At 41.2% G+C, this 21,835-nt stretch overlaps 1 protein-coding gene across 2 annotated transcripts in view; it reads left to right on the plus strand.

The window, feature by feature from the left end:
- Window positions 1-1,940: 1,940 nt before the first annotated feature.
- Window positions 1,941-21,835, plus strand: part of LOC105478151 (ankyrin repeat and SOCS box containing 11) — a 35,130-nt gene continuing 15,235 nt past the window's right edge. The window contains exons 1-2 of one of the 2 annotated variants that reach the window (XM_011735185.3): window positions 1,941-2,156; window positions 16,854-16,933. In XM_011735185.3, the coding sequence (XP_011733487.2) occupies window positions 1,976-2,156; window positions 16,854-16,933 (261 nt within the window). In that variant the 5' untranslated portion in view covers window positions 1,941-1,975. Of the gene's footprint in view, window positions 2,157-2,917; window positions 3,265-16,853; window positions 16,934-21,835 lie in introns of those variants that run through there. The other variant, XM_011735186.3, reaches the window with a different exon arrangement.

Here is a 21,835-nt window from a genome sequence, read left to right on the forward strand (position 1 = left end):
GGTCTGACATGACTAAATGATTGCGTACTTAGAGTGTAATTGAAGAAAGAGATACATGAAAAGGACTAAAAGTTATATTCATGTATTTTCATACACTGGTATTCTACCAGGTAATATAAGCTCAGTAAAGTAAATCTTATGTTAGTATCCGTTCCTTGAGAGTTAAGACAACTCAAGGTCTTTATAGTGCTCTGATACACTGAAATCGATGAGCTGTATGTTGTGGTTCAAAGTTGTATTCTTACATGTCAGCTTTTTAATGTAGTGAAACAGTTCTTAACCAGGCAGTCATTCTAATTTGCGTGCATGCTAGGAGAAATTCCTATATTTTTGCATAAAGCATTCGTTAAGATTTATTAGGCTGCTGGTATAACTATATTTTGGCTTGTCTTTTCAATTGATTTTAGAAATTTACAAAATCTAACATAGCCAAGAATGAAGGCAGAGGCCTAGAGTGATGAGGATGAGGAAAACTAAAAATAAACCCATTTCACTTCTGTTTGCCGCTGATAAGAGAAAATTGCCCAGCTGGAGAAGGTTGATTCATGAAATATTTGGGTACTTCATCCAGAACCTAGGGCATCTCTTTTGTCCATTTCACTATGACTTTTCCATGATCAAGGATAGCCCACATTTTTCAGAAATGGGCACCACCTTTACCAATGCTTGAAATGCAAGTGAATGATCAGGAGGGAACCTTGCCGTGGGACCTTGTCCCAGATGGAACTACCATGGCAAGTAGTCTGATGCTTCTAGTGTGACACTTTTACTTGGAGAGGCATCCAAGGTAGGCCTTTTATTAAATAAAGGCTTGACCAGGTGCAGTGGCTCACGCCTGTAATTCTAGCACTTTGGGAGGCCAAGGTGGGCGGATCACCTGAGGTCAGGGGTTTGAGACCAGCCTGGCCAACATGGCGAAACCTCGTCTCTACTAAAAATACGAAAATTATCTAGGCATGGTGACGCAAGCCTGTAATCCCAGCTTCTCGGGAGGCTGAGGCAGGAGAATTGCTTGAACCCAGGAGGTAGAGGTTGCAGTGAGCCGAGATTGCACCACTGCACTCCAGCCTGGGCAACAGAATAAGACTCCATCTTAAAACTAAATAAATACATACATACAGCTTTAGAGTAAATTGTCTTTTTTTTTTTTTTTCCTTTTCTTTTTTTTTGAGATGGAATCTTGCTCTTGTCACCCAGTCTGGAGTGCAGTGGTGCGATCTTGGCTCACTGCAACCTCTGCCTCCCAGGTTCAAGCAATTCTCCTGCCTCAGCCTCCTGAGTAGCTGGGATTACAGGCACCTGCCACCATGCCCGGCTAATTTTTGTACTTTCAGTAGAGAGGGGGGTTTCGTCATGTTGGCCAGGCTGGTCTCAAACTCCTGACCTCAGGTGATCCGCCTGCTTCAGCCTCCCAAAGTGCTGGGATTACAGGAGTGAACCACTGCGCCCGACCAGGTAAATGGTCTTTTTTAACTGGTCATATTTTAGATTTGGACTTAATCCTCTATAAACTTCAGAATTAAGAGAAAATGAAATGCCCCAGGGAGTAGTACTTCCCACTTAGAACATAAAGCATATTTGCACTTTTTTTGTATGTCAAATAACTTGCTTTGTTTCTATGGAAGCTGAGAAGTTTCTATCTTTCTAACCCTGCTTTCTGACATAAAATAGGAAAAATAGGGGTTTAGGAGTATAAAATGTTTGGATATGAATCTTATTGGTTAGATAGTACTGAGTTGTGTAGTTCTAGAACTATTGGATGTTTCTGGTTAGAAGGAAGTTTCTTCAATTTATTTAACACTGCTGTGGAGTCAGCACATGCAGTCGCCAAATCAGTTAGATTAGAACCTACAAACCGAATTCTCGGTAACAGGAGCACTGAGTGCTAGAAGGTTTAAAATAGATGTCATATGATACTAATTATAACTCAGTGAAATTTTACAGTCCTAGGACCCTATACAGAGCATAAGCCAAAATGGAAGATGCTTCTGCTTTTTATGGCTTTAAAAACATTTTTATTACAATGTTTGCCACCTTTTTTTTCTTTAAGCTTTTAATTAAAGTTTTTTTGGCTCTCCTAACCCATTTCTATATCGTCAAAGGAAATAGGAAAGAAGCAGCTAGGATAGCAGAAGAGATCTATGGTGGAATTTCAGGTAAAAGTACATGAATTTGTTCCTATTTTTTAATAAAAAATCCCTCCTAGGTAATTCACATGAATAGTATTTCTAGAAGGCAGATTATATTTATACTTTGATTTTAAGTGGGTAGTTTGAAAAATTGTCACTTAAAGTAGCAAATGCTGTTGACTGCATCAGTTTGTGGAGGATTTTCAGCTTTATTTTTTTGCAAGTTAGTAGATCTTGTAGCAGTTGTTATTTAAGAAGTAAATAGGTAGTGGCTTATTAAGAGTATTTTGAGAAACTTCATTTCTACTGGCCAAAATAATTACTTGTATATAATTATTTTCTTTAATATTTTAAAGCAAACTTTAAAAATGAAGGGCATTCTAACCAGACTAAAATTTCTCAGGAAATAGAAAGACTAATAAATTGTGATTAAAGCAGCAAACGTGGCAAGCTATATGTATTTTTTTTTTTTTTTTTGCTGTCATTAGCAATTGGAAGTGGCAAGCTATGTGTATTTTTTTGCTGTCATTAGCAATTGGAATTGATTAACCACTTGTCGCTGTCAGGAAAAGCTCTTCACTAAACCCATTTTATATGGTAGCATGCAAAGCACTCCAAACAAAGTTTATTCTAATATGAAATGCCAAAATTTGGGCAAATTTTAAATTCTCACGCTTTGTAGAGAATAGTGTCCATTTCTTGAAAGAAATGATTTCCTTTAATTGTAGTGAGATGCTACAAAAGTAAATGAGTCACATATCCCTGTCACTGCTGGGATTGTCACTTAATAGAGGAGTATTTATTCATAAACAGAGTTCAGAATTTCCCCATGTATTTTTAGTGTTCGCAGGGGTTCCAGGATTACATCATTCTTTATCTAGTATCCATTTCAATTTGCATCCAGGATTCTCTTTCAAAATAGTCTTATGTGATTCCAATACACTAGACAACTCGGAAGACACTAGACAACAGCAGTCTTATCTAAAGAAATAAGACCTCCAAGGACGAAGCATCAGAATGCTTCAATTAACTGGGGAAAATGAGAAGAACTATGAAGTTTCAGAAAGTATCAGAAGGTCCGGACCATGGAAAGAGATCTCTTTTGGGGATTATATTTGTCACACATTTCAGGGAGGTATGTTACTTTGACTAGTTACAAAAAAAAAAAAAAAAAAAAAAAAGGAATGCTTCTGTTAAGTTTCAAGTTAAGCATGATCTGAAAAGTTATCTTCTAATTTAATTTGTCAGTTTGGGCAAGGGCTTTCTAAAATTCTCAGTAATAATTTTGGTGTTCTCATAGATACATCATTCTTCTGGTTTAAATTAGATGAAGTCCAACAAAGTCAATATTGGCAAGAACATGTTAAAAATGTTTTCTCCTGTTGCTCCTGTACATTATTTCTGTCTTTGTGGTCTTTAATTAAGTGCACTCTTTTTTTTTTTTTTTTTTGAGATGGAGTCTCACTCTGTAGCCCAGGCTGGAGTGCAGTGGTGCAATCTCGGCTCACTGCAACCTCCGCCTCCCAGGTCCCGGTTCAAGCAATTCTCCTGCCTTAGCCTCCTGAATAGCTGGGATTACAGGCATGCGCCACCATGCCCAGCTAATTTTTTTGTATTTTTAGTAGAGACAGGGTTTCACCATTTTGGCCAGGCTGGTCTTGAACTCCTGACCTCGTGATCTGCCCACCTCGGCCTCCCAAAGTGCTGGGATTACAGGCATGAGCCACCACGCCCCAGCCTTAAGTGCACTCTTAAAAAAGGTATAAAACCTTCTTACAGTCAAAACCCATGTAAGCATGGTTTGAATTTAATCTGGAGCTGGAATACAAATCTCTTAAATATAGTTCATTCATTCTGTAGTGCAAATATCTTTACTTGTTCAATCTCTTAAAATAGTTTAATTTGCAAGTAGCATGGTATTCTAAGGTCAAAAGCATTTTTCAATTATTGGTAAAGAGGCAGGGAATGGTGCATGTTAATTTCCCAGTTTTATTTCTTTTGCGTGTGTGTGTGTGTGTGTGTGTGTGTATACATATACATGAATCCCCCCCTCCACAAATTTACCAAGATTTGGTAAAAAAGACTTTCTGTTTTTTGTTTGTTTGTTTGTTTTGAGATGGATTCTTGCTCTGTAACCCAGGCTGGAGTGCAGATCTTGGCTCAGTGCAACCTGCTCCTCTGGGGTTCAAGTAGTTCTCATGCCTCAGCCTCCTGAGTAGCTGGGATTATAGGCGCACGCCCAGCTAAGTTTTGTATTTTTAGTAGCGATGGGGTTTCGTTATGTTGGCCAGGCTGGTCTCGAACTCCTGACCTCAAGTGATCTGCCCGCCTTGCCCTCCCAAAGTGCTGGGATTATAGGTGTGAGCCCCTGTGCCTGGCCCTTAAGTAAGTTTTTCTATAAGAATGTAGGCAGTAATATGCCAGGACCAGTATTTTTCACATGGTTCTGTGTTTTTTCTTTAGATACCACTGTTAACAGTCAGATACTGTATTATTACAAATCTCCCCCTGCCTCACAAAATATTTAAAAAATAACAACTCTGTATTCCAAACCCAGTCCTTTAAATATTAAGGCAAGTAGGCCAATACACCTAAATAATAAATCCTCCTTAACCCCTCAGTCTCTCTAATTCCTAAATTATCCCACAACAATATATTTAAAGTTAGGCGCATTAAAAACCAAGAACAAAATTTTGTGAAAGTGTTAAACCAGAAATCACCTTTGCTTTTGGTCACTTTTGCATTGGTCAGACGAATGTTTGTTGGGAAAATGTATGACATTTAATCAGTAAATTAGCTAATTGACTTACAAAAGTCCCAGCCCAAGGTTAAGTTTCTTGATTCTGCTAGCATATGCTATTCCTGTAAACTATTGTCAGCAATGTCAAAAGTAAGGAAGGGCAGGAAAAACCTAGCCAGGACACAGGTTAGACTTTCACAGGTCCAAAGCACTCTTTTTTTTTTTTTTTTTTTGGAAGCTGCATTTAACACCACGTACCTCATTAAATATCATTCTTTGTGCTGTAAAACCTTTTGGAAAGTTTTTTTTTGTTTGTTTGTTGTTGTTGTTGTTTTTTCAGTGGGGTGGTAGGGGTGGATTTCATAGTCTGGAATACATTATTTTATATGTCTTTGTGGCTTAAACTATTACATTTGCTGATCACTCATCATAGTTGAATTAAGCCATGGTTGACTGTTATTAGTTTTGGCTTTTAAGCTTCTTTGTTAATTTTGTCAATTATATGTATATTTTTTTCTTTTTTAAAGTTTAAAACATTGCCCTTGGCCTTTGGTGTTATGCCTAGAGCACCAGATGGATCACTGGATCCCACCTTCAGTCCACAGATATTTCTGCAGGCACTTTCTCAGGAGAGATGTGTTGCATGATTTTTCAAGCTTTGCTAATTTGTACTAAGCTATGTTTAGTACTGTGACTTGGTCATCAAGAAAGAAAATATAGTGTAGATACAGATTGATCATCTGTTATTCACAACCCTTCATCCAGCCATGTTTCAGAATTCAATAGCTTTTGAATGTTAGAAAGATCACACAATGTGCATGCTGTCTATTATACAGCACTTCTGATGGGGCCTGGAGCTGCCTCCCAGGAGCAAACATTTTGATCTTTCCATAGTGGACATATAAGTATTAACACTAGGTGGAAATATAAAGAAAAATAATAAGTTGCTTAACCTGGGTCCTGACCATGCTTTGCTGCTAAACAAGTTTGCACCAAATTTGGGGTAAAGCTTGGTTTTCAGAATTGGAGGACCTTTACAAGTGCAGGTAACAGGTTGTAGAACTATAGTACCCTCTTTCAAACAAAACAAAACCAAAACAAAAAGGCTATTTTAAGCTGTGTCTGAAAGATCAGTACTCTTCTAAGGGTTATGCTAAAAATCACTTGTTGATGGACTGACCATGATTTGACAGCTATGCCTCTGCCTAACTCAGCATTCTGAATCCTTTTTCCTGTCTTTTCCATTCCAATAGGATAGCCTTTGTTTCATTCATGCCCAAACCTCGACCTAGCCTTCTGCTCTTATTTAGTTTTGCTGGTTGTCTCCACAAACATTGGCCTAACCATCCTCTAAGTTGCATATCAGGTGCCTGCTGGCTTTTCCTAGGTTGGGACAACTAGTCCTTGGCAGAAGCTCTGCCCCCCACCAGTCCCCTTTAGCTCAGTTCTCTGGCCTTTAAGAGTTCAAAGGAGCCTTCTTTCTAATACACTGCAACATAGTTAATTGTGTCTAACACAGCTCACTGTGTCTCATTTCCTCTCTAGAACTGGACATTCTGGAGAATATTTATTTTAACTCAGTTTTATTACAATATTTTAGATATCTCAGGAAATATATTCTATTTTCCCAGTTACCTTATTTCACATAAAATACCATTAATTCTGCTAGGCTCTTGCCTGTATTTTGGTTCAAAATTAAAATTCCTTATGAATTTTCTTTTCCTTAATAAATGCTACAGAAGATGTTTCATATGATTTTATTTTATTTATTTACTTTTTTGAGATGGAGTTTCACTCTTATTGCCCAAGCTGGAGTGCAGTGATGTGATCTTGGCTCACTGCAATCTCTGCCTCCTGGGTTCAAGTGATTCTCCTGCCTCAACCTCCCTAGTAGCTGGGAGTACAGGCGCCCACCACCACACTGGCTAATTTTTGTATTTTTAGTAGACACAGGGTTTCACCATGTTGGCCAGGCTGGTCTCGAACTCCTGACCTTAGGTGATCCACCTGCCTTGGCCTCCCAAAGTGCTAGGATTACAGGCGTGAGCCACTGGCCTCATATGCTTTTAGAACTTGAATAAAGAGAATAAAGATTGTTCCATGTGCACTGGGGATTATAACCAGTTAGGTCGTCTTATTTATTTTTATTTATTTATTTATTTATTTTTTTATTTATTTCGAGATGGAGTCTCGCTCTGTCGCCCAGGTTGGAGTGCAGTGGCACAATCTTGGCTCACTGCAAGGTCCACCCCCCAGGTTTATACCATTCTCCTGCCTCAGCCTCCCAAGTAGCTGGGACTACAGGCTCCCGCCACCACGCCGGGCTAACTTTTTTGTATTTTTAGTGGAGACGGAGTTTCATTGCGTTAGCCAGGATGGTCTCGATCTCCTGACCTCGTGATCTGCTCGCCTCGGCCTCCCAAAGTGCTGGGATTACAGGCATGAGCCACGGTGCCCGCCCGTTAGGTCATCTTTTTAAAATAAAAAAACAGTAATCTGAAATATTTGTTAAAATTAGAGTAAAAATGACAAAAACAGTTTAATCGGTTTTTATCTCAAATGGTTGGAACTTAGACAACTGTACTCCATCTGAACCAATGTTATTGAAATATATATGGTTTTAGAAGTTGTTGTGAAGTTGTCATTCAAACAGTCTGAGATACAAATCACATTCTGAGAAAAATTCAAAGGGGGAAATGAAAAAGTACTTGAACATTTTCCACACACCTCATCAGGAATAAGCAAACATATTTGTAGCGTAAACTATCTTCATAATATGTTTGCAGCCCTGTGACACGGGCAGTCTGCCAAAAAACTAAATATAGATTGCCTTAGAAGAGAATGATTGAGTCCTACTTAAGCATTCATTTATTTGGAGAGCTCAGTTGCATACTTCCTGAAGGGAATGGAAAAACTCCCAAGCTGCCAAGTAACTTTTATCCTTAATTTCTCACAATTAGCTCCAATTTGCAAAATGAGAATGTAAGAGTGAGAGACTCTGTTGGGAACAAGGATAGAAAAGCAGGTGACTCCACCGTGGCAGTTTCTGGAAAAGGGTTCTGTGTGAAAACCCTTGAAGGTCCTTTGAAGCAAGTTCTGGGAAATGATGGAACTAGAAAGGCTACTTTCTTGAGAGTTACTTTGTTTCCAGTTGGGAAACAAAAAGGATTTCTACTTTTAAGGCGGTACAATTGATTTATTCCACACCATGTATAGCAGTGGTCCCCAACCTTTTTGGCACCAGGGACCGGTTTCATGGAAGACAATTTTTCCATGGACCGGGGTGTGGGGGGATGGTTTTGGGATGATTCTTGTGCATTACATTTATTGTGCACTTTATTTTGTATTATTATTACATTGTAATATATAATTAAATAATTATACAACTCACTGTAATATAGAATCTGTGGGAGCCCTGAGCTTGTTTTCCTGCAACTAGATGGTCCCATCTAGGGGTGATGAGAGATGGTGACAGATCATCAGGCATTAGACTCATAAGGAGCGCCCAACAAGATCCCTTGTGTGCGCAATTCACAATAGGGTTCACACTCTTATAAGAATCTAGTGCCACTGGTGATCTGACAGGAGGCAGAGCTCAGGAGGTAATGCAAGCAATGGGGAGTGGCTGTAAATACAGAAGAAGCATCCGGGTGCAGTGGCTCACGCCTGTAATCCCAGCATTTTGGGAGGCCGAGGCAAGTGGATCACTTGAGGTCAGGAGTTCAAGACCAGCCTGGGCAACATGGCAAAATCCCGTCTCTGCTAAAAATACAAAAATTAGCTGGGAGTGGTGGTGTGTGCTTGTAGTCCCAGCTACTCGGGAGGCTGAGGCTGGAGAATTGCTTGAACCTGGGAGGCAGAGGCTGCGGTAAGCCGAGATCGCGCCACTGCACTCCAGCCTGGGGCACAGAGCGAGACTTCATCTCAAAAAAAAAAAAAAAAAAAAAAAAACAGAAGAAGCTTCACTTGCTCACCTGCTGCTCACCTCCTGCTCTGCAGCCCAGTTCCTAACAGGCCACGGAACGGCCCAGGGGTTAGGGACCCCTGATTTATAGAGAGGAGATGGATGTCAGAACAACCCAAGACAAGTCAATCTACCATGAGAATAAGGAGAACTTAAAAACCAATAGTTCTTAAAACCAGAACAAGGTGTGTTCTAAAGTCCCCATAACTTGGGTTTCAGTCCTGTTTCTGATACTTCCTAGCCATGAGACAGCTTCATGTGGAGCAGTGGTTGTCATGCATTTTGGGGTGTTACCATTCATAAAAGCAAGGCTCTTCCCCCCTTCACTGGAAGCTATGGGATGGGTACTCTAGGAGCAATATAAGTTTAGATAAGGGGCATTCAAAAGGAGGGGAGCCTGCTATTTCACTCTCAAGTTGGAAATCTGCTTAGAGAGACAAGTTACTGAACCCCCCATACCACAAGAATATGAGGAAGAGAATTTGAAAGCAGCAGTGTGGGGAGGGAGAAGCCCAGGACAACCACCATTCCCTCTTTCTTGGTGGAATGAAAGATGGCACCACAGACTTGTTACCTTGATCTCAGAGGCACAGGATTGGAGTTGGGGACATCAGAGGATGCTGCAGTGATAAGAGACACTAGGAGAGGTGGCCAAATGCCAATGGGTAGGAAAGGTGCATGGGCATAAGCCCCAGTGCGAAGGGCATGCCACAGACCTGGAGTGAGGCCTGAAGTTGAGACTGATCAAGCAGGACCAGCCTCCTCTTCCAGTTAACGTTTCCCATCCCATTTCCCTTTCCTGTCCCTCTTGTTTCTCCCCACTCCCAAGGCACTAGAGGTTTGTACCCTAGAAGAAGGAGGTGGGAAGCGTGTGAAGAACATGCTGCCCTTCTGTCTCCAGCTGCTGGGCGGGCTGCAGAAGGCCATACCCTGCCCTGGGAGTGGGAAAAGGCCAAGAGCTGTGAAGAGGATCAGAGATTACAGTTAGAAAGAGGGCTAGTCTGTGTTACTTTAGAAACTCTTTATGAAAGTATAATGTAAATACAGAGACATGCACAAATCCTAAGTGAACAACTGCGTGAATTTTCACAAAGTGAACACAATCAGGAACCAGCACCTAAGAGCAAGAAATTGCATATCGGCCGGGCGCGGTGGCTCAAGCCTGTAATCCCAGCACTTTGGGAGGCCGAGACGGGCGGATCACGAGGTCAGGAGATCGAGACCATCCTGGCTAACACGGTGAAACCCCGTCTCTACTAAAAAAATACAAAAAACTAGCCGGGCGAGGTGGCGGGCGCCTGTAGTCCCAGCTACTCGGGAGGCTGAGACAGGAGAATGGCGTAAACCCGGAAGGCGGAGCTTGCAGTGAGCCGAGATCGCGCCACTGCACCCCAGCCTGGGTGACAGAGCCAGACTCCGTCTCAAAAAAAAAAAAAAAAAAAAAAAAAAAAAAAAAAAAAAAAAAAAGAAATTGCATATCATCAGCACGGCCTCCACCATGCCCTCTTGCAAACAGTCCTCACCCCTCCTTGGGGTGCTTTTGACTCCTAACACCAAAGGCGAGTTTCCTTTCCTGTGTACTTTATACCAAGGGTCTCCAACCCCCAGACCGCAGACCGGTATCAGTCCATGGCCTCTTAGGAACTGGGCCATACAGCAGGAGGTGAGCGGCAGGTGAGGGAACATTAGCACTTGAGCTCCACCTTCTGTCAGATCAGTGGTGGCATTAGATTCTCATAGGAGTGTGAGCCCTATTGTGAACTGCCCAAGCGAGGCACCTAGATTGCACTCTCTTTATGAGAATCTAATGCATGATGATCTGAGGTGGAACAGTTTCATCCTGAAACCATTCCCCTCCCACCCCCATCTGTGGAAAAATTGTCTTCCACGAAACCAGTCCTTGGTGGCAAAAAGGTTGGGGACTGCTGCTTTATAGAAACCAAATCACACAGTACACGTTCTTTTGTGTCTGGCTTCTTTCACTCAATATTAGGTTTGTGAGATTTATCCATGCTGTGTATATGAGTTGAGTCTAATGGGACTCATAAGTAATGGAAAGTTACTAGAAATTGAGGATCACCACAGCCCACTTGAAGACAAGTTTTAGAAATAATGAAAACATTGGTCTATATCTCTGTTTTGGTACCAGTACCATGCTGTTTTGGTTACTGTAGCCTTGTAGTATAGTTTGAAGTCAGGTAGCGTGATGCCTCCAACTTTGTTCTTTTGACTTAGGATTGTCTTGGCAATGTGGGCTCTTTTTTGGTTCCATATGAACTTTAAAGCAGTTTTTTCCAATTCTGTGAAGAAACTCATTGGTAGCTTGATGGGGATGGCATTGAATCTATAAATTACCTTGGGCAGTATGGCCATTTTCACGATATTGATTCTTCCTATCCATGAGCATGGTATGTTCTTCCATTTGTTTGTGTCCTCTTTGATTTCACTGAGCAGTGGTTTGTAGTTCTCCTTGAAGAGGTCCTTTACATCCCTAGTAAGTTGGATTCCTAGGTATTTCATTCTCTTTGAAGCAATTGTGAATGGAAGTTCATTCATGATTTGGCTCTCTGTTTGTCTGTTACTGGTGTATAAGAATGCTTGTGATTTTTGCACATTAATTTTGTATCCTGAGACTTTGCTGAAGAGAACAGAGTCCTCAGAAATAATACCACACATCTACAGCCATCTGATCTTAGACAAACCTGAGAAAAACAAGAAATGGGGAAAGGATTCCCTATTTAATAAATGGTGCTGGGAAAATTGGCTAGCCATAAGTAGAAAGCTGAAACTGGATCCTTTCCTTACTCCTTATACAAAAATTAATTCAAGATGGATTAGAGACTTAAATGTTAGAACTAATACCATAAAAACCCTAGAAGAAAACCTAGGTAATACCATTCAGGACATAGGCATGGGCAAGGACTTCATGTCTAAAACACCAAAAGCAACGGCAACAAAAGCCAAAATTGACAAATGGGATCTAATTAAACTAAAGAGCTTCTGCACAGCAAAAGAAACTACCATCAGAGTGAACAGGCAACCTACAGAATGGGAGAAAATTTTTGCAATCTACTCATCTGACAAAGGGCTAATATCCAGAACCTACAAAGAACACAAACAAATTTACAAGAAAAAAACAAACAACCCCATCGAAAAGTGGGCAAAGGATATGAACAGACAGTTCTCAAAAGAAGACATTCATATAGCCAACAGACACATGAAAAAATGCTCATCATCACTGGCCATCAGAGAAATGCAAATCAAAACCACAATGAGATACCATCTCACACCAGTTAGAATGGCAATCATTAAAAAGTCAGGAAACAACAGGTGCTGGAGAGGATGTGGAGAAATAAGAACACTTTTACACTGTTGGTGGGATTGTAAACTAGTTCAACCATTATGGAAAACAGTATGGCGATTCCTCAAGGATCTAGAACTAGAAGTACCATATGACTCAGCCATCCCATTACTGGGGATATACCCAAAGGATTATAAATCATGCTGCTATAAAGACACATGCACACACATGTTTATTGTGGCACTATTCACAATAGCAAAGACTTGGAATCAACCCAAATGTCCATCAGTGACAGATTGGATTAAGAAAATGTGGCACATATACACCATGGAATACTATGCAGCCATAAAAAAGTATGAGTTTGTGTCCTTTGTAGGGACATGGATGCAGCTGGAAACCATCATTCTCAGCAAACTATTGCAAGAACAGAAAACCAAACACTGCATGTTCTCACTCATAGGTGGGAACTGAACAATGAGATCACTTGGACACAGGAAGGGGAACATCACACACTGGGGCCTATCACGGGGAAGGGGGAGGGGGGAGAGATTGCATTGGGAGTTATACCTGATGTAAATGACGAGTTGATGGGTGCAGCACGCCAACATGGCACAGGTATACATATGTAACAAACCTGCACGTTATCCACATGTACCCTAGAACTTAAAGTATAAAAAAAAAAAAAGAAATAATGAAAACATTCGTGTTGATAACCTAAGTTAACTCTTTTAACTGCAAGTTGCCATTTAAATCTTGTTTTTATTTTTAAATGGAATACTTACAGTACCTTCAAGTGACTGAAGTTGACTGGCTATTGTCAGAACAATGAAATGACAAAGCCACACTTATGGGTTTGCCTCTTCCATTGGTCAGGGTGCTGAGTTGGCAGCCATGGGTGAAGACTGTCCAATCAACCCCAGTGTCTGCGTTCACTTCTAAGAGCAATTAGGCAAGAGCATAACGTGTCTGAAATATATTTCATATTGAATGAGATGGAGATGTATTAGAGGAAAAGCCTCACTAATTGATAATTATATTCATACATTGTCTCATTATTTCCAGTTTATGCAAATTTTAAATATCCAAAGTTGTTTTTTTTTTGAGATGGAGTGTCACTGTGTCACCCAGGCTGGAGTGCAAACGGTGTGATCTTGGCTCACTACAACCTCCATCTCCTAGGTTCAAGTGATTCTCCTGCCTCAGCCTCCCGAGTAGCTGGGATTACAGGCACCTACCACCGTGCCCGGCTAATTTTTGTATTTTTAGTAGAGATGGGGTTTCATGTTGGCCAGGCTGGTTTCGAACTCCTGACCTCAGGTGATCCACCTGCCTCAGCCTCCCAAAGTGCTGGGATTACAGCGTTAGCCACCGTGCCCGGCCTCAAAGAGATTTTAAAATATTCTACTTGTCAACTTTCAACAAACTAAAGACAAGGGTAAATACAAATGCAATATATGCTCATGTTAAAAATTTTTATCTGTTTTTGAAATGCCATTCGACCCAGCAATCCCATTACTGGGTATATACCTAAAGGGATATGAATTGTTCTGTTATAAAGACACATGCATGCATATGTTCATTACAGCACATTCACAGTAGCAAAGACATGAACTCAACCCAAATGCCCATCAATGACAGACTGGATACAGAAAATGTGGTACATATACATTATGCAATACTATGCAGTCATAAAAAAGAATGAGATCATGTCCTTTGCAGAGACATGGATGGAGCTGGAGGCGATTATCCTTAGAAAACTAACAGGAACAGAAAACCAAATGCCACGTGTTCTCACTTATAAGCGGGAACTAAATGATGAGAACACACGGACACATAGAGGGGAACAACACACACTAGGGCCTATCAGAGGGTGGAGGCTAGGAGGAGGGAGTGGATCAGGAAAAATAACTAAACGATACTAGGCTTAATACCTGGGTGATGAAATACTCTGTAAAACAAACCCCCATGGCACAAGTTTACCTATGGAACAAACCTGCACATCCTGCACATGTACCCCTGAACTTAAGATACAAGTTAAAAAAAAAAAATTGATGATGTCTATTACATATAATTATTTTCTTGGGATTTTTTAAATCTATTTTTCTTTGTTATTATAAAAAGCAATACACATTCATATCAGGAGTATGGGATCACCAGTGATTCTATCTATCTATCTATCTATCTATCTATCTATCTATCTATCTATCGTCTATCTATCTATCTTTTTTTTTTCTTGTTAAAATGTTTGGAACTAATTTCAACCGACAGAAAAGTTACAAGAACAGTACAAAAAATTTCCTGCTTCTCTTCACCCAGAGACTCCAACTGTCCTAATAATGTCCTTTATAGCAAAAGGATCAGGTGTGATGCCTTTAGATAGTGCATTTCGTCATCCCTTTCATGTGAAACTGTTCCTCAGTCTCTTCAATTATTTTGCAAAATGTCCCCTCAGTTTGGGTTGGTGCACAGTTTCCTCCTTATCAGATTTTGGTTATGCATTTTGGGCAGAAATGTCACAGAAGCGGTGGTGTGTTCTTCTCATTATGTTTCTTCTTATGGCACATGATGTTGCTCATCGCATTCCATCAGATGACAATCTGTTCCATCACCCATGTTAACTTTGATCACTGCTGATGTTAACTTTGATCACTTGGGCAAAGTGATGTCAACAATTCTGTTCTATAAAATTACCCCTGTTCCTTTTCTAGTTAGTAATTATTTTGCAGGGAGATGAGTTGAAGCTGATTCTATTATTTCTTCAATTTCTAAGTTGGAATTTTATTATAAGGAATCACTTTCTCTTCTCTGTCATTATATATTCATTTATATCAGTGAGGACTTCTAGATTACCATTTTATTTGATAGGATATAATCTCTTATCTCATTGTTTATTTTGATACTCAGGTTGCCCCATATTTGGCCAGTGGAAGCCCCATCAAGCCAGCATCTATGTCTTTTTGTCACCCAGGTTAGAGTACAGTGGCATAATCTCAGCTCACTGCAACCTCTGCCTCCAGGTTCAAGCGATTCTTCTGCCTCAGCCTCCTGAGTAGCTGGCACTACAGGTGCGCGCCACCACGCCTGGCTAATTTTTGTGTTTTTATCAGAGACAGGGTTTCACCATGTTGGCCAGGCTGGTCTCAAACTCCTAACCTCATGATCCACCCGCCTCAGCCTCCCAAAGTGCTGGTATTACAGTGAGCCTGGTCGGCACTTTCTTTCTTTCTTGCAAGATATTTAAGGCCCATCTTATATTTTACCTGGCCCAGATCTGGGATCAACATTTCTCTAAGGAGTCCTGGTTCAGGTTTTCTCAGTGCGCCATGCTAAAAAAATATGTATATACACACATCTATGTTTTACATTTAAATTTACTTTTATATCTAGATATATTGAAAGTCACATTTTCATGCCAATTGCTCCAATATCAATCCAACCCCGTAAAGTACATTCAAGTTTTCCCCATTTTCAGAACCCAAAGGGTCAGAGAAGTTCATACACTGAGTTTCAGTGTAGGAAAAAGGCTTATTGAAATGTTTCTAACCCTGATTCTCATCCACTGGAAAAATTCTTTCTTTCCTTAAGGCCTTCAGTTATTTCAAATTCACAAAATTCAATTTTTGCTGGGATTTTCATGTCACCAAGTTTACAGGTATGGAAACGCGAGTTCTTAACACCGTCAGGATCACCCACAAGAGGCTGAGGAGCCTTTGTGTTAAATCCAAATTATATTACATTCTATTCAGTGCATGAAGAGCACAACCATAATGTGAAAAAGTCCCACATTTTGCAAACTGGAGTAGGTTTTCTTCCAAAACAATTAATTGCCCTTTGGCAGGTTTAATGGGGGGTTACTTCTCAAATGCTCATTTAAACTAGTTAGTCTTGTTTGCAGACAAACAATTATAAGAAAAATATGTCTGGAAGGCAGTTCTAAGGCTGTTCCTTAGGGCACTGCTCTACTGTGCCTACTTATTAATCATACAATGTCTGGAGCACCTAACATCGTGATTGTATTTGATTGGCCTACTTAGAGACCAATGCACTTGACAAATATCAGATTATTATTTTTCCATTTTACCAGTAAGGAAACCGGGGTTCAAATAATTGTGGTAACTTGCTGAATTTGGCAGAGAAAGTGATCAAGATAGGACTTGAACCATAGCAGTCTGGCTCCACTGGCCCATGCTCAGTCATCACACTAAGCTGCCCACAACAAAGTTTTTAGGGAAAACCTTTTGGAAGATTAAATTGCCGGAAAAATGACATTCTGCATAAGACCCCTGTCTTAGAGTCTCCTTCATAATACACAGGCTATTGGGTCTTTGGGGTGGGGTAAAGGTGGAAGGCAAGGAAAGGATAAAATGTGAAAGCTCATTGACCTTTTTGGCCCTTCATTTTGCCTTATGTAGAGCTATCGGATTCAAGCAATGGGCACTATATTTTTGAACTAAATCTATTGCTTATTAAAATTGCCCCCCAAAAGCCAGAGAGATTGACTGTTCCTTCTCTTGGCACACACCACCAAACCGTAAAGGACTTTACATTCAGTAGCTTGCCTCCCTGAAAGTGGCTGACGAGAGAGCCTGATGCATGGTACCTGCTTTCCTCCTCTTCCCTCCTCTTCCCCCAAACCTCCTCTCACAGTGGATGGGCAGCATGGACAAGTTGCAGGAAGAAGTCTCCAGGCCTTGACTTTGAGCTTGATTTGTGTTTCAGATTGCTGGGCTGATCGATCCCCACTTCATGAAGCTGCAGCTCAGGGGCGCTTACTGGCCCTTAAAACTTTAATTGCACAAGTAAGTGAACCGAAGACTTGATCCTTCATGCTTATGCTATAATTACACATCATTCTTTATTAGCTTTGGCTGTAGCAGAGGTGTGGCTCACCCTATCCAGGTCCCACCATTGCCATTCTAGGTATGTATGCCCTCTCATACCTCACCATTTATTCCTCCTGCCTCTCCTTCCCTGGAGAGCTCCTTCATTTTCTGCCTAGTTCCCTTCTTTTCCTCTGGGTCTTCCTTTATCTCATAAGAAGTTTCCCTATGAGGGATGATAGAGGATGCTCTCAAATGTTTGTTGCACTAACTCACCTCATGCTCTTCCAGCATGCATTAGCACCAGCAGTCCTGAAGTTAAGTTAGCCATTGCTGCCTAACAAATGACCTCAAAGCATACTGGCTGAAAACAACAGATACTTGGATTTTCATGGTTTCTGTGGGCCAGGGAGCATTTAGCTAGGTGATTCCGGCTCTGGCTCTCTCACAGGCTGCCACGTGTCAGCCGGGGCTGCAGTCATCTCATGGCTCAAGGGGGGCAGGATCTGCTTTCAAACTCACTCATGTAGTTGTTGGGAAACCTCAATTCCTTGCCACATGAGCCTCTCCACAGGGCTGTGTCATGAGATGGCAGCTGGCTTCCCCCAGAGACAGTGCAAGAGGCACCTAAGAAGGAAGTCACAGTTGTTTTATAACCTCATCTCCAAAATGACATTCTGTCACTTCTGCCATATTCTACTCATTAGGTGTGAGTCAACAAGTCCCGCCTACACTCAAGGGGAAGGGATTATGCAAGGGAGCCAACGCCTGGATTCCAGGATTACTGGGTGCTGTCTTAGAGACTGCCTATCCCAATGATACACTATTTTAAGAACGCACATTAAACTAGGTTGACAATGGCTAAATCTGACTCCCTAGGGAACATTTATTGACGTCTTAGCTATGAAGACTACTTTATTTATATTTATGACTACATCCCCAGCACCTTGAACAATGAATAGGGGCCTAGTAAGTATTTGTGAAATGAATGAATGAAAGTGTGCAGGCTCCATTTGCTTTGTATGTTTTAGGGTCTACATTTACACAGAGGAGGTAAGCCATCACCTCTTTCTTCCACAACTTGGCAATCATCTGGCTTTCTTGCTACTTTGAATTTAAACAGCTGGGTACACTGCTCGCTCTCTCTTTCTCTCTCTCTCTCTCTCTCTCTGTGCATTTGTATGTATTTTTTCATTTATTTGTTTTTTGATTTCTCTCCTTTATGAGTTGTGTTACTTCTTAAAAAGTAGAGGCAAATGGAAATCAGCACTGCCAGCAATGATCAAATGAACTTTGTACCTGATTTTATCACTTGCTTATTTATTTTTAAGTACTTTAAATTTGATGTGATTTATTTTTAATATGTAATATATTCACATAGTTCAAAACTTAAAATTATCTAAAAAGGTGGACTGACCGGATGTGGTGGCTCGCGCCTGTAATCCTAGCACTTTAGGAGGCTGAAGTGGGTGGATCACCTGAGGTCAGGAGTTCGAGACCAGCCTGGGCAACATGGTGAAACCCCGTCTCTACTAAAAGTACAAAAATTAGCCGGGTGTGGTGGTGTGCGCCTATAATCCCAGCTACTTGGGAGGCTGAGGCAGGAAAATCGTTTGAACCTGTGAGGGGTGGAGGTTGCAGTGAGCCGAGATCGTGCCACTTCACTCCAGCCTGGGTGAAGGAGTGAAACTCTGTCTCAAAAATAAATAAATAAAACTAAAAAGGTGCACAATGAAACGTCTTGCACCCACCTCTTCTCTCTCAGTCTCCCACCTCAATACTTTCATTGGTGTATTTTTAATGGGCTTTTTAAATTTTTGGATAATTTTAAAGAAGAGTTGAAAAGGATACAGAGTGTTCCCATATACACTGTACCCTTCACCCAACTTCCTTTAATTTTTTTTTTTTTTTTTTTTTTTTTGAGACGGAGTCTCACTCTGTAGCCCAGGCTGGAGTGCAGTGGCCGGATCTCAGCTCACTGCAAGCTCCGCCTCCCGGGTTCACGCCATTCTCCTGTCTCAGCCTCCCGAGTAGCTGGGACTACAGGCGCCCGCCACCTCGCCCGGCTAGTTTTTTGTATTTCTTAGTAGAGACGGGGTTTCACCGTGTTAGCCAGGATGGTCTCGATCTCCTGACCTCGTGATCCGCCCGTCTCGGCCTCCCAAAGTGCTGGGACTACAGGCTTGAGCCACCGCGCCCGGCCTAATATTGACATCTTATATAGCTATGGTACATTAGTCAAAAATAAGAAGTTAACATTGATACAATACCACTGACTAAACTGCTCACTATTGGGATTTCACCAGTTTTTCCTCTCATGTCCTATTTCTGTTCCAGGATCCCACATTGCACTAATTATACTTAATAAGCATGTTAGCTTCAGTAATATGATTAAATGTGTAAGGGGCATTCTTTATAGAAAAGTTCAACTTTTTCCTTTTACACCCCTACTTTTTTACCCTTATACACTGTTAAAAAATGTATTTGTCTACTTTTATAAACTTTATTTTACATTTAGATAATATGGTCGATGTGAGTAAAACTTTAAGCTGATGTGAGTAAAACATTAAGCCTATGTGAGTAAAACATTAAGCCACTGTGAGTAAATGTGAGTAAAACATTAAACCAAGATTCAGGAGCTCTTGGTTACACTGCTGGCTGTCACTGACAACCAGTCTTAAAAAGTATTTGAACATTCTACTTCTCCATTTTCTCATGCACAGTTGAGGTGATCTACTCTAGATGATCTTTCAGGCCTGTCCAGCCTTACGTTTCTACAATTTTAGGGATTCTGAGATTTTGCGCCATAACAAAGTTTTTTTCTAGCACACTTCTGCCACCTTGTGGACTAGTATGTTTTTCTTGTTTTCTCAAAAGGAAAACAAAAATGAAAAGACCTTTTCTAACTCTTACTAGATGCCCAGTTTGAAATATGTAGCACAGATCTAGGGCAATGACGTCATATTCAGGACATGAAAATAGACAGAATTCAGGAGTCAAAAAGATGCCTTATGATGAAGGGACAGACAGTTATGGGAAATCACAGCTGCTGGCCACAGTAAGGATGCAGCCAGAGATCTGGCAGGAGATGGTGGGCGTGTAAGTTGGAGTTTGGGGTTCAGGGTCATGGCATTGGGTTTTGGAAGCTTTCAGTTGGTCAGTTACAAGGCAGAGGATCAGAAGCAGGACTCAGCTGGGAAGGACAGACCAGGGACCTAATTCCTTTTATAAATCAAAAATAAAATTCTAAGCACCGCCCCCACCCCCGCAACCATCTGAATGTACCCCTCCTCTCAGCCAGGGCATTCCAAAACTAACCTGAAAAATTGGTTCAGGCCATGACAGGAAAGGAGGGTTGAACATGCCTCATTATACTCTCCTCCCTTTTGGAACTCAGGAAAAGATGAGCAGAATTTAACATCAACACAGACCTTAAGTCTGATAAGAAACATTTACAATCTATTCTCTCTGAAGCCTGCTACCTAGAGGCTTCATTCACATGATAAAACTTTGGTCTCCACAACCCCTTATCATAACCCAGACATACATTTCTATTGATAATAACTCTTAACCAACTGCCAATCAGAAAAATTTTCAATCTGTCTATAATCTGGAGCCCCAGGCCCCCACTTTGAGTTGTCCAACCTTCCCAGGCCAAACAAATGCACATTTTACATGTGTTTGATTGAGGTCTCATGTCTCCCTAAAATGTATAAAACTAGGCTGTGCCCTGACTACCCCGGGCACATGTTCTCCGGATCTCCTGAGAGCTTGTCACAGGCCATTGGTCACTTATATTTGGCTCAGAATAAATCTCTTCAAATATTTTACAGAGTTTGACTGTTTTTGTCAACACTTTAGCAGATAGCAAGTGATCATCAGAGGGAGGGAAATGGTAAGAGTCAAGTTATTAAAATCAGGTTATGAAGTCAGAGTTGTCCAGCAGCTAGGCTGACCTTGTCATCTGTCACATGGAGTCCAGGACAAGGAAGGGGACACATGGTAGTATGGGGAGGGAGAATGTGTTAGGACGGGGTGGAGATACTCATACCTGGGTGAGGAAATGAAGGTTAGGAGAAGTCCGCTGGCCCCAGACTCTAGGACTTCAGGGACCCCTGCACACAGTGGAGTCATGGCCAAAGCAGTGCTGCTACTACACAGCACATGAATCCTGGGAGCGCAGTCTACTTACTCTTAAGCCTGGGAGTTATTGTTTTGTTCCAGATCCAGTTCGACCTCCTGAACTTGTCTGCACTCCATCATCTATACCTCATACCTACTGTTATTCACACCCACAGCAGGCCCATGCCAGCCTGTTCCTAGACTCATAGTGACATCTCTGTGGCTCTCCTTGCTTTGATCTTACATCCCTACTCCTGCGATCAACCCTCCACGCTGCTACCAGTAGGCTTCTAAAAGGGCTAATCTATTAGCTCCAGACCCTCTGCAGCCTAGCAGACTTCATAGGTGCTCCATTTCCTCTAAGACATGCACTCCTTGCTTGGAAATCAAGGCCTTTCATGACCTAGCTCCAGCTTACTGTCCTCCTTCATCTCCTCCCATCTCCTGCTTCTTATTTCTGTGGGTTCTTTCTGTTCCAGAAATCCAACTGTGGCCCTGCCACAGGAAGCAACAGGAAGCTGAATTTGCAGTTTCTATTCTTTCCTAATGGCATACTCTTTCTTGGTCTTCACAGCTTGAAACATTTTATGCTTCAAGTCTTAGCTAAATACTACCTCATTTGCGAAGTTTTTCTTACTGCCCAAGCCAGATTCCAGGATATCCTATGCTCCCAAATGAATTTCGAACATGCTTCCAGTATAGCAATATTCTTGCTCTTTTGTCTTTCATTTCTGCCTCCCCAGTAGGCTCTGGGAGAAG

The sequence above is a fragment of the Macaca nemestrina genome, chromosome X (assembly GCF_043159975.1).
Source record: "Macaca nemestrina isolate mMacNem1 chromosome X, mMacNem.hap1, whole genome shotgun sequence".
Lineage (NCBI taxonomy): Eukaryota > Metazoa > Chordata > Mammalia > Primates > Cercopithecidae > Macaca > Macaca nemestrina.